Raw genomic sequence first — 13,580 nt, 5'->3', positions numbered from 1 at the left:
GGGACCTTATTTGTCTGCATATATTGGTATTTCCTGGTTGCTAATTTTTTCTTCTCCAAGTCAAGATAGGTGAGGCAAAATGAAAACCCAAGAAAGATAAAGCTCAGCACTGTGTCATTTCTTGGGTCCTAAAAAGTCTCTTTTCTTCTTTCAACCTGTCATAATCTTCTTGTCTGCTCTATGTACAGGGTCCAGTGGTTTTAGTTGTACTTAGCAGGATCAATGGGAAAAAGTGTATCTGCTCCATCTCATTGGAAGTTGAAGCCATACATTGATTTTTGAACTTAATATTATGGGTTTTTTGTTTTCATGAATTCTGTTTTCACTTTTTTCCTAATCTGCCTGGGTTTTACATTTTTTTAATAGTCCTTGTATTTTTGCTTCCATTTTCAAACCTCTTTTATATTTTATCTCTTAGACACATTAACTCATTTCCTCAGGAAAAAATGGTCACCACCACGTATCATCTGAATTCAGTGGACCATGTTTAGTTTTTTTCTAATTATATTTTATAAATAATTTACAGAAATCCATTAGAACTTTTATCAGAATTTCAACATGGCAAATCCAAAGTCAGTCCACATTTCCCTGTTTTTCAAAAGTTCAGCGTCCTTTGAACAGTAAACCTAACTGTTCATCAGCTTCTATGTATGAACATGAAACATAAACCATCTTATAGATACTGACTCCAGATTTTTATATTCATCTCTAATAGGTTCCAGTGTATCATTGTTTCTGATTCTTTTCTTTGGAGATGCATTGTTCAAACCCAAAACCACAATGGTTAGTAGTTTTCTTGAGGAGACAGTGGCTAATACCTTTGCCACATAATTACAAAATATTTTCATATTTAAATTTACAAATACCAACTAGAATGACTGAATCAATGAAATTTTTTTAATGTTTCTGTATTATCTGTTTCCTTTAGTAATCTTTGTATATCCTATAGTATTGTCAACTAAGACTTCATAGTTGAAGTTTTCTGTGGGTCTTTTTTGCCACTAGAAGGCACTAATTTAAGTTACCAACCTATGAAGGGGCCAGTTTGTGGGGTTAAATTCTCAGAGGATGTTTCTTCTCCTCTCCTTTGCTTCCAAGACTACTCTTCACAGTTCTTTATTCTCCCCTCCCCTGGGGAGAAGACAGCTTTACTTGGAGCTCATCTTTTAGATTCCCTACACCCTCTTGCCCTGAGCAAACCTCAGGCTTTATCTTCATCTCCTTTGTCCATACACTCCCCAACCAGATGCTCAAAGTTACAGAGTTCACAGTATGTCCATAGGACAGGGATATGTGATTTTAGGATCTTAATGATTCCTTTCCAAGATAATCTGAGCCATAGGAAGTTTTAAATGCCAAATCACTTTTCACAGTTAGCCAGGCTCTATTTTGGAGACTACTTAATTTCCTATAACACATTCTTCAAACATACATGGAGAGGTTTGGGAAATGAGTTTAATTATTTTCCTGGCTATAAGAGTTTATTTGACAGTGTTTGCTTCCCAAATCAAAATGGATTTTATATTTCATTCATTCAGGGGTGAGAATGTGTTTAGGCAGCAACCTCTGGTAGGGTCCATCGTGGTAGAAAGTGAACGGTCATACAGATAGTGCATTTCAACTCAACCTAACTGGAACATACCCTTCTTAAAATTCAGCAGTTATACTTATATACATGTGGTATAGAAGAGACTTTCAACATTCCTACAAGATAATCCCCAGAGAGGTTGCATCATGACCTAATCCTGGTCGGCTACAGTCCATAGGGTCACAAAGAGTTGGACACGACTGAGCGACTTCACTTCTCACTTTCACTTTTTTATACTTATATACATGTGGTGTAGAAGAGACTTTTAACATTCCTACAACATAATCCCCAAAGAGGTTGCATCATGACCTAAACATGTTTTTGTTTTTAATTTTTTATGTAGCCTGTATATAGGCTTAATGTTACAGAGTTCACAGAATAATAGGGTCTCTCAGCATGCCTTTGACCCTTTTTAACCACCAGTGCTTGGACAGTAAAGAATCTGCCTGTAATGAAAGAGACTCAAGTTTGATCCCTGGGTTTGGGAAGATTCCCTGGAGAGGGAAATGTCAACCTGCTCCAGTATTCTTGCCTGGAAAATCCCATGGACGGGGAGCCTGGCAAGCTACAGTCCATGGAGTTGCAAAGAGTCGGACATGAATGAGTAACTGGCAGTCAGTCTGTCTGTGACCCTTTTTAACCACCCCCAGTGCTTCAGAAGACATTTTCTTATAAATTAGGTTGCCTTCTGATTTCCACTGGGCCTGTATTCCAGCCCTTTATCTTTCTCTTCCATGAGCTTCTTTACTTTTCTCAAGATAGGATTCTCTGGTAACGTGGTCCCCTTCCCTAATGTGCACCAAGAAAGGTATTTTCTTTTGAATAAAGTTCGGTTAACATCTGCTCTGCTGCCTTATCACCTGTTGCTAGGTGCCAGGGCTTGACAAGGTCTTTTACCCCAGAATCAGGTGGTCATAAGGTGACAGGCCAGCGTGTCTGGTGTCACCATGGTGTCTTCTCTGAAGTTCTCTCTTTTATTTGATGAACAGTACTTACTGTACTAGTTGCCCTTAAACATCTTATGAACTACATTTTCTTACTTCCAGACTACAGTGTATTTGTGGACTTAATTTTCACAACTATAGACCACTGACAAATTTGACATTTTACTGTTAGATTACTAAAAATATCTGTTTCATGACCAAGAGCTAGTACTAGCAATTAGTATTCTTTGGTGGGGGGAGCTTTTATCCAAGTCTTGTTTGGACCCCCCCAAAGGTTTTTGGTTTTTGTCAGTCATTCCATGAGACTTGCACAGTAGGCGTAACTGAGTGGAGAACAACAGACTAAATGATACTGAACTGAGATTCAGTTTTTAATGTTTTCAGTGTCCACTACCAGGTCCGCAGCTTTCTCTTGCTTATGTCAGCAAACTTGCAGACCACTACGTATCACACTGCTGGGATTGTGAGCAGTCAGTACTGCAGGCGTTAAGCTTGGAACAAGTTTCTAATTAAGATGTTAGAATTATAGTACTCTCTAAGCTAATTTTATTTTTTAAAGGAGTTTTCTCATTATTATTCATGTAATCAGATATCTATAAAGTTAAAAACTATCTCTTACACACAATCTAATTTTATTCTTTCTTTTCCTCCACCTTTCATTTCTGTGGTTTTTAAGTCATATGTCTGCATATTTGTTCCTAGCCATTCAACTCTGGCTAAGGACTAATTGAAATTTTCTCATTTAATCTGGCCTTGATTCGGTAAAGGCCTTGATGAAGCTGAGTCAACTCAGTTCAGCAGAGAAGCCCTGTGCTACCCCAGTGACCAGCATAGGACCTGATAGCCCAGGTCCTTAGAATTTTGAGTTTAATTCACAGATTAAGAAGTGATACTATAGCAGCTTCGCTTCTTATAAGTGACTTTTTTTAAACTGCAACTGAACTAAAGAAGAAGACGTTACATACATTTTAAAGTAAATAATGAACCTTATTATTCTCAACAACAGACGAAAATCAAGCCTGAAATATACAGGCATTAAGTAGCCCCACCATGGAGGTGGAAGACCTTATGTTTTTTTTTTGTTTTTTGAGAGATGTACAGCTTGAATTTCATATAATCCCTGTAGAAACCCATAGAAGTAAGAGGATCTGTGGAGATCCCGCTTATAACATGAGACAAACTGTTCTTTGTTCTCGTTAAAGATTGTGAACAGTGTGTTAAATAATATTAATGGCCAGGATTGTCAGTACTTAACAGTACTTTCCTTGTACAAGTGATTTTATTGATTGATACAGACTCAGTGTAACAGGAGCAGATTATTTTTACTGATTTTATCGAAATCTTAACCAAGTTTGTTAGTGCACCACGTATCTTTAAATAGATCTAGATGATGACGTAGATTAAGAAAAGCAAACCACCATCCATCTCTTTTTGATCTGTTAATAACTTAAATCCATCATTGCTAGCAAGTGTTTTCAGATCCTGTTGTGCATACATGTTTCTCTTGTCCCTGGTTAGAAATCCTATAACCTTGTTTCAGTGGCTGGCTTTTCGTACAAGAAAACCCTAACCGCTTATCCAGAATCTGGCAGACAAGTTTGTCATCAGAATTGTTGAAGTAATTGATGAAATACAAAGGAAAAAGTAAAACTGTACTAGTCTCTGCTATTAAATTTCACTTTTGTAGGCAGTGAGCTGTGTATTTTTAGGTTTTATAGTAGTTCTGTAAGAGTATTTTTGTGCTAAGTTGAAAGTACTGTATGAAGGCTATAAATAATTACTTAAGACAATGTATGATATTTCTTCTCATTATACTGTATTTTAAAGGTTTTCATTTTAATTACAGAGAATTGTGCTGTTTAAGTTCAAATGTCCTTTTTTCCCTAGTGATTTACCTACTTCCCATTGATCTCAAAATAATACTTTGTTTAAAATAATTTTTAGTGCAGAAAAATTTTTTAATTTTCTAAAGGCAGTCACACATTATTTCTTTAAAGATCACAGTATACTTTTCCTTCAAGGAAATAAACCAGTATTTTAAAAATTCTGATAATGCATTCTTGCTCACCTTGGTGGATAAATCTGGTGGAAGCCTGTCCTACAAAACTATAGATAATGAACTTTCAGAGGTCAGATGGGTCAGTGGAGGTGTGCTTAGTAATGGCTATTTAAGAAGCGTTAGGGCCTTCAAAAATGTTTCTGATTTCATGAAGAAGACCTGTGTAAAAGAAGGAGATAGAATGGAAATATGCACCACAGTGCACTGTGACCTGAAGCTTTGATCAGACTCAGAACTTAAAACTTTGGGAGTTATTTCCCAAACCTGTGAATTATCAAAATATTGACCACCCAATTTGGCAGTCGGCACTGATTTAAAAAATTACTCTAAGGGGTCAATAATTAAGGTTCAGTGCTCTGAACAAGAACACTAGGTTAGTAAGATGGATATTTGGGGTTGCGTCTTCCTCTTGAGCTGGCTATGCTTTGCTGCCAGCTCATGGGTGCATGCTTTTTCTAGAAAGAAAATGGGTGAGGTGTGTGTGGTGAGAACACGCAGACCTGCACTCATTTATGCAAAGCCAGCTCAAAGCCCCTCCTGGAAATAGGTTGTTGGTGATGCCGTTCTAGGCTCATGAAGAGAAAGATAGACTACATGTTACTTCTTCACGTCCAAACTTCTCTTCAAAATAGATGGATTTAGATGATAAAAACTTTACACCTTGAGCTAGCATTATATTTCTTTAACTATCGGTTCCTTTAAGGTGGCTATAAGGTGTCTTGAGTCTCTCTTTACTACTACTGCTGTTTTCTATTCAGAGAAGATTTTAGGAAGCCCAGCATTATTCTTGAGATACTTTTGTATTTTATCAGATCCATTGTAATGAATTCATGAATTTTTAAAAACTGGCTTTTATAGTGAGGTTCACTTTTAGTTTGATGACTGTAGTTTAATCAAAGGAAGAATATTGTATATCTTTTCTGTGGTCATTTATTTTCTGATCATTGTTTCTGTACAGGCATCAATCATTCTTTCCTTGCAGGTTAACATATTTTTAGTATTATAGTATTTTTTGTTATTGTTCTGATTTCCACATATGTTCATACTCAACAACATTGAAAAACACAAAAGAATAAAAATAATTGTCTGTGATTCTTCCACTTAGACCACTGGTTCTGGACCGGGACATTTGATGATGCACAGAGATATTTTTAGTTGCTACAGCTGAGGATGGGGCTGCTGCTGGCATGCATCTAGTGGGTACTTCAGGAATGCTAGCCATCCTACTGTGCATGGGACCGCCCCAAACAAACAAGCATTTGACCCCAAATGTTAATATTGACCGGGATAAGAAACCCTGATTTAGACATCTCAAAATTTTAGTGTGCTTCCTTTGTCTTTTTCCTGTGCGTATTTTTAATCCTGTGTTTTAAAATGCTTTTACATCATCTATAATGCTTTATAAACTCCTCTTTTAAAAACAGATTATGAACATTTATCATGTGTTAAGTATTCCTCTAAGAGAAGGTTTTTTTAAAAATGATTTTAACTTTTATTATGGAGAATTTCAACATATAAAGACTTGGCAGAATAATGTCATAAAATCTTATATTTCCAACATCAGCATCATGGGTTGATAATCAACCATTGTCAATACAGGGGCAATCTAACCTGACCTGTATCTTACCCCACCCTCCCATGTTACTTTGAAAAAACTCCAAAATATTTTTATCTATAAATATTTCAGTATATATCTCTAACAGAAAGTTTCTTTTAAAAAATAATTTTAATAAAGGCTTCATAATATTTTACCCTATCCTGTGTATATATTATAATTTATTTAACTAAGTGCCTACTGTTGAGTTTTTCTTTTTTTTTTTTTTTTTACTTTTAAATAAATCTTTATATGACACAATCTCCTTGTTCTACAGGTGAAGTAGAAAGTGTGCAAACTAAGCAAGGCGAGAATGAGCACAAGACCCTTAATTTCATTAAACACTGTGTAACTGGTAAAGATTAATGTACATATCTCTTGCTAATTCTTTCCAATTACTTAGTTCATATAAATTCCCAAGCCTGGTTAATTATGCTGAAGTCAGGTAGTAATTTTGAGCAGTGTTCCGACGACAAGGGAATTTTCCTGGTATAACCTTGCCCTCTCACACAGGCTCTCAGCAGATTAGGCGCTCAGCCTGGAGTCCATTCATTTTCTGCTCAGGCCTAATTGCTGCCGACTGGCTGCCACAGGTACCTGGATAGTCTGTGTTTAAGGAGGCAGGGACTTGTGAGAACAAATAAGGAAAGATTAATTGTTTGTTTTGTTCCCTCCCAAGAGAAATGTGGGTGCTTAATCAAGAAAAATAATTTCTTCTGTTGATTTGGCTTATTTGGAGAAAAGATAATCGTGTAAAGCTAGGCGCAAAAATGATGCCTTTTACAAGAGGTATTGCCACTTACCTACACAGGAGACAAGGACAGAGGGAAATGAATGTAAGACACTGATGAAATGGATGAGGATGGCTCACATTTCTCATCGTAAGTAATCTGGCTGTTGGGCTTTTATTTGTACCAATAGTGCTAGCTAGTATTGTCATTTGTTTTGTCTGGCTCTTCGGAAATCTAATCAAGGAGACAATAGTGTAAAAAAAATCAACAACACTTTTCCAAATTGTTCTTAATTGCTGGAGTACAAAGTGAGCTAAATGCTGTGATGTTTCCAATTAAAGCACCTGTTTTAAGCAAGCACTATTAAATCTATCTTTCCTGATCTGATAAATAAGCAATCAAAGAGTGGAGCAGATTAATTGAGAGCCATTAATTCCAGATTTCTTATAAGAGGAAGTGTGAACCAACATTATTAATGAGCTTTGGCAATTTTGCGCTTGATGGCCTGTGTCACTTGTATCTTCTGGTCCATCAAAAAAAAAGGAAATTTATTAAGTGTTATCATATTGCTTGTGATCTTTCATACCTACCCCAAACCATTTGCTTTCTAAAATCTCAAGAAATATTAGAAGGACTTTTGATGTGTTCTGAATCAGAGTTGACCATTGAATCTGGAAGGTGTAAGTGAGGGAATTAAAAGAGAAATGTATATTGTCCCTCTCACAGGAAGTGGTACAGCTATAAACACAAGAGTTTTTACACTAGGCGGGAGCCGGCAATTTTTTTCTGTGAAAGACCAACTAGTAAATATTTTAGATGGTGTGCCCCGTATGGACTGTCACACTCCTCACCTCTGCCACTGTGGTGTGAAAACTGCCCTGGATGATGTATAAAACAGGGAGAGTTCCAGTTATTGTTCGATCGCTCAGTCGTGTCCAGCTCTTTGCAACTCCATAGACTGCAGCACGCCAGGCATCCCTGTCCTTCACTATCTCCCGGAGTTTGCTCAGACTCGTGTGCATTGAGTTTGTGATGCCATCCAACCATCTCATCCTCTGTCAGCCCCTTCTCCTCCTGCCCTCAATCTTTCCCAGCGACAGGATTTTTTCCAGTGAGTCGGCTCTTTGCATCAGGTGGCCAAAGTATTGGCGTTTAGCTTCAGCATCAGTCCTTCCAATGAATATTCAGGGCTGATTTCCTGTAGGATTGACTGGTTTGATCTTGTTGTCCAAGGAACTCTCAAGAGCTTTCTCCAGCACCACAGTTTGAAAACATCAATTCTTTGGCACTCAGCTTCATGTGTTCCAATAAAACTTTACTTATAAAAGCAGGCAACAGGCCAGATTTGACTTTGGGGCTCTAGTTGAGCCCTGGATTTAGAGGCCAGTGGCAGATTTGGGTAGACGGGCAGCAGCAGATGGCTGGAATGAAGAATGTGGCCTGGCATCAGGTGAATATGGGTTCAGAGTCCTGAATCTACTTGCTGCTGTATAAGCTAAGGTAGTTAATTAACTTCTTTGAGCACTAGTCACCTTTTCTGTAAAAAGGAATAAGAAGATACACCTCATAAAGTTGTGAGTGAGGATTACATAAGCTAATGTACATGAAGCATTATCCAGTTCCTGATATAGAAGAGGCATACAATCAAAAATAGCTATCATTTTTTTCCCCATCAAATCCAGGTCATATGTGACATGTTTGTCCTTTTTTCTGAAATTCCAGAATATTCCTAGGACTCCACGGAGCCATGGGGATTAATGCCTAATCTTATTTGGCCATGAAAATTAAATTAGAAAGTATTCTTTTAGGAACCCATCTAAACAATTCAGCTAAAACTGTAACTAATTAAAAATGCTGTTGGAGGCCATACAAGGCAGAAATCTTGAAGATGATGCAGAATGTTGTCATGGGGAAGTACCAGTGTTAATCTTCTATCCATTCACTCCTGTGTTCATTAATTCGTAAAATAAACATTTTTCAAGAGCTATTCACGATCAGATACTCTGTCTCAGGCTTTATGTTTATTGCTTCACAATCCTCACCACCATCCGTGCTCATTAGCATCATCTGGTATTGAAAGTCAGCCCGCTTAAACATGGACCGTTCTGTATAGAATGACACCCGTAAGCCCATCTGCAAACTACCTCCATTTCCCTCCTCAGACAATTGGCAGGCATTTCAGTTTGAATTCTTTAAAGAACCTGCCAGTCAAGGGAGAGAGTTGAGGAGTGCTGGGGTGGGAATCTTGTCCCTAGGGGAGCAGTTCACGCAGGACTCTCGCTAGCAAGTCTCCGAGGTGGAGTGTTCATGATGACCCACTGGAGTTAAAAGCAGTCATGCAACTTGCAAGTATATTGATATTTTTATTCTGATAAAGAAGTAAGTTAAGCTTTATTAATGTTGCTGTAGAGGGAACTCCCTGGTGATCCAGTGGCTAGGACTTTTTGCTTTTACTGTCCGGGCCCGGGTTCAGTTCCTGGTCAGGGAACTAAGATCCCCCAAGATACATGACATGGCCAAAAAAAGAAAAAGAAAGAAAAATTGCGGTACTTACCAACACTGGCCCTCTCGCAAGCCCAAACATCAATCAGCCTGGGGTCCACAACCAGGAGCCCTCATTTGCTTGTACATTCCAGTTTGTTGCACTTTGTGATGCTTGATTAGGTCGGTTTATGATCTATATTACCTCCTTTCAGCTAAATCTCACAGAAGTTTGTTGTTGTTTGGTTGCTTAGTCATGTCCGACTCTATGTGACCTCATGGTCTGTAGCCCACCAGGCTCCTCTGTCCATGGGATTTTCCAGGCAAGAATACTGGAGTGGGTAGCCATTCCCTTCTCCAGGGGATCTTCCCAACCCAGGGATCGAACCTGTGTCTCCTGCAAGGCAGGTGGATTCTTTACCACTGAGCCACTGGGGAAGCCCTAAACCTCATAGAAGATTCAGTAGCTTAATAGGAGCCCTGGAAAGAGGTCACAGATTGAAGAGAAAGCTAAGAGATGCTTGCCCAAGTGCATGGTGAACAGCAGAAAGATGCGGCCCTGATCCCAGCACTGCTTCCGGTTCTACAAGCTCCAAGACCCTCACTTAACCTGGCCCTTCAGATGAAAGGAGTAGGAACACCAAGTAAGAGGGAAAGTAGCTTTTGAAAGAACACAAGCCTGTGAGAGAACATGATGAAATTGGATGTTTGAAAATTTTTCTGTCATTGTGGGATTTTGTTGCCAGAATTAATGTTTATAGCCTGAAATTCTCTCCAGCTCCCTTAATACTTGGAAACAGCATTTTCTAGCCTGTTCAAAAATCTTTCACAAGAAGAGTTTCAGCGACTCTTGGACCCAGATTTTTCTAAACATAATATTTTGTAATTCTGTAAGAACAACTGTGCAGCATCAAGAAACGGGGATTCCTGGCCACATCTCATTAAAAAATTAGCCTTTGTGGTGGCGGAGATTGGAAGTTGAAAAATTACTATTATGATTTAGTAAGTACAGTCATTGGATCTATTTGTCTTTTTGAGATACTCTTTTCTACAATAGTGGTCATTAAAATCAAATATTATGAAATAAACAGAATTTTCAGTCACTCTTGAACACAATTAGAGAATAATCACTGTATTTCAACCTAAGAGAGCTTAGTCATATTACTGTCCTGTTAAAATATCATTATCTGGAATTTTTAATAGGAACAGAAATCATCTTTGTATCATTAATACGTGCCATAAAAGAGAATTTAAATATTAGTTCATCTTTATATGACTTTAAATTTTCCTTTTGTGTATGTTTTAAATAGAACATAATTAATACAGTAGTATCTTTATTTCATGTATAATTAAGTAAGTATTAGAGTGAGGGCCCAGCCCTTTTTCACTGGAGATGTGTATGATGAAAATTGTTTGGGAGACATGGACACACTGCTCCAGGTCACTGGAACCTCCTGTTCCATTCATGCCAGTGTGTTTTAAGTAAGTAAAATGTGTTTAGAATTTTTAAAAAATATTCTTCCTGTGGTTCTTCTTTATTAGAGAATATGCTGTATTTATTTTAAAAGACCTCTCCCAATTCAGAATTTGGCCAACTCCCATCTTGCTTGTACTAAAGGAAATCAACCCTGAATATTCATTGGAAGGACTGACGCTAAAGTTCCAATATTTTGGCCACCTGATGCAAAGAGCTGATTCATTGGAAAAGACCCTGATGCTGGCAAAGATTGAGGGCAGGAGAAGAAGAGGGCAACAGAGGATGAGATGGTTGGATGGCATCACCGACTCAGTGGACATGAGTTTGAGCAAACTCCAGGAGATAGTGAAGGACAGGGAAGCCGGGCATTTTTTCACAGGGAATTCTTGCTTCCTCAATGGGAAATTGTGGTTTTTATCCCATTTCTTCTGATCCTGCCCCTCATAGTGATTCAAGAAGACTTGTTACTGTCTCTTGTCCCAGAGTGCCTTTTAGGCAGCGGACACGCCAATAAATTGAATTCTTTCCATTTTCTCCCTCATCCACCTGGGCAGGAGAGTAGGGTCACAACATCGGAGCAGAGGGTAGGATGTTGGAACTCTGATCATCTGTCTCTGTTATGATTTTAAACCATCCGTGATAGGAGAGTCACCTCCTATCTACCAAGAGCTTCCTTACATTCTACACACACAGCTGAACCCAGCATGTCATACCTAGGATGCTCTTGGGCTTATTTTAGGTACTACTTGTTATCCTGCTGTTGGAGATTCCTATCCTGTTCTGGAAAAATCTGGGCCATTCTTAGGTTCCTTTATGAAATCACCTTCACTAAAAACAGTCCCAGGACTGTGTCCTGGAAGCTAGCCTCCATCAAGCAAGGGAGCACTTTCCTTCTTTGTCACCTGCCATTTTCATTGTTCAGTGCTTTATTCCTTCCTGATCATCATGGTAGTTTCCTCAGTAGCTCCGGCTATTCTGCACAGTATCCAGGGACATGTGCCTTCTCAACTTCCTCTCTGTTCATGATACTCATCTACCAAGAATTATGTCGTGGCTCCTTGCTAGCTACTGAACTGTGATGTGCTTAGGCCAGAGACTCAGAACCGCAGCCTTACTCTGCATGGATCTTACTGCCTACGAGCCTACTGACTGCCCCTTGTCTTGGCTCCTGTGTTTACCATACCTTGCACCTGGTATCACCTCTTTTCTCATCTCTGTTTACCAAAACATCCCACAAGGTCATTTCCAGGACCTCCTCTTTATGGGTCCTTTTTCAGTTCTCCACACCCAGATGTAATCATCTCAAACCCAAATACATTATAGTTGGCTGTTATCCCACTGCATTTTTACCTTCTGTTATAGCTCACTAACTTTATTTCTCCACACTCAGTTTTCAGGCCTGCATGCCACCCATCTGCCTCCCCAAACATGTAACTTTAGCTCAGCCCACCGTGACTCCTGGGGCTACCCTAGTGGCTCAGCAGTAAAGAATCCACCTGCAGTGCAGGAGACGTGGGTTTGACCTTTGCATTGGGAAAATCCCCTAGAGAAGGGAATGGCTACCCACTCCAGTATTCTTGTCTGGGAAATCCCATGGACAGAGGAGCCTGGGGGACTGCAATCCATGGGGTCGCAAAGAGTCAGACACAGCTGAGCAACTAACAATTTAACACACACTGTAATGCTACTTCAAGACTGCCAGATAGATAGTTTGGTTTTAATGATATTTGATATTACTCTAATTCCTTCTTTTGTTATTTTTGCTCCTCTCTGATAGTTTGGGATAAAATATTAGATTCAAATGGAAATGTACACCCAGGGATGGTTCATGTCAATGTATGGCAAAAACCACTACAATATTTAAAGTAATTAGCCTCCAATTAAAATAAATTTTAAAAAATGATTCAAATGGAATATGTTTTGATTATGCAGTATTTCGTTGCGTGATATTCTCTGAGTTGATAGTGGTACTTTTGTATTATTTGTTATGTGCATCATTTAAAATTAGGCTGCATAAAATTTTAAAAATCTATTCAGCAAGAAGGTCACCACAAATTCAAATCATAAGACCAATAGGCTAAAAAAATGAACAATATATATGACAAAGGCCTGATTCCTATGGTATGAAAAGTCCTTTTATAAGTTGCTAGGAGGAAAATTATCAAACAGGAAAATGAGCAGAATTCATTCATTAAAAAGTCATTATAAATGATTAGTAAAAAAAGAAAAAAGAAAAATACTTTATTAGTAATCAGTTCAGTCAGTCGCTCAGTGGTGTCCAACTCTTTGCGACCCCTTGGATGGCAGCATGCCAAGCTTCCCTGTCCATCACCAACTCCCAGGGCTTACTCAGACTTATGAGATAGTATATTTACTTGTAGATCTGCAAAGATTCAAACAAACCGTTTATACTCACTGTTGGTAAGGAATAGACATTCTCATATACCTTTGAGGCATCTGCCCATTGTGGCAACATTTTGGAAAAGAAATTTGACAGTTTTGTCTGTGAATTTATCCAACAATTATTCTTGCATAATTGGGCTATGCTGTGTGTAAGGCATTTATTTCATTGTAATATAAAAGTTTCCCAATAGGAGTAACATTGGTTAAAAATGTATTGAAATAGCCATACAGTGGAGGATGATACAAAGTACGCAATAGCAGTTCAAAAGAATGGTGTATTTCTATATGTACCAATAGGAAAAG

At 38.4% G+C, this 13,580-nt stretch overlaps 1 protein-coding gene across 7 annotated transcripts in view; it reads left to right on the top strand.

Annotated features, from left to right (window-relative positions):
• SNX24 (sorting nexin 24) overlaps window positions 1–13,580 on the top strand; it is a 182,435-nt gene that overhangs the window by 127,655 nt on the left and 41,200 nt on the right. Inside the window, exon 4 of one of the 7 annotated variants that reach the window (XM_086410678.1) lies at window positions 5,697–5,904. The exons of the other annotated variants lie outside the window; for them this stretch is intronic. Within the exon in view, the coding sequence (XP_086266804.1) occupies window positions 5,697–5,759 (63 nt within the window). The 3' untranslated portion in view covers window positions 5,760–5,904. Of the gene's footprint in view, window positions 1–5,696; window positions 5,905–13,580 lie in introns of those variants that run through there. 7 annotated transcript variants of the gene reach the window in all.

This window comes from Bos grunniens, chromosome 7 (assembly GCF_055505025.1).
Source record: "Bos grunniens cultivar Pamir isolate PY7600 chromosome 7, Bosgru_T2T1.0, whole genome shotgun sequence".
NCBI lineage: Eukaryota > Metazoa > Chordata > Mammalia > Artiodactyla > Bovidae > Bos > Bos grunniens.
This window is presented reverse-complemented; position numbering and strand designations above follow the sequence as displayed.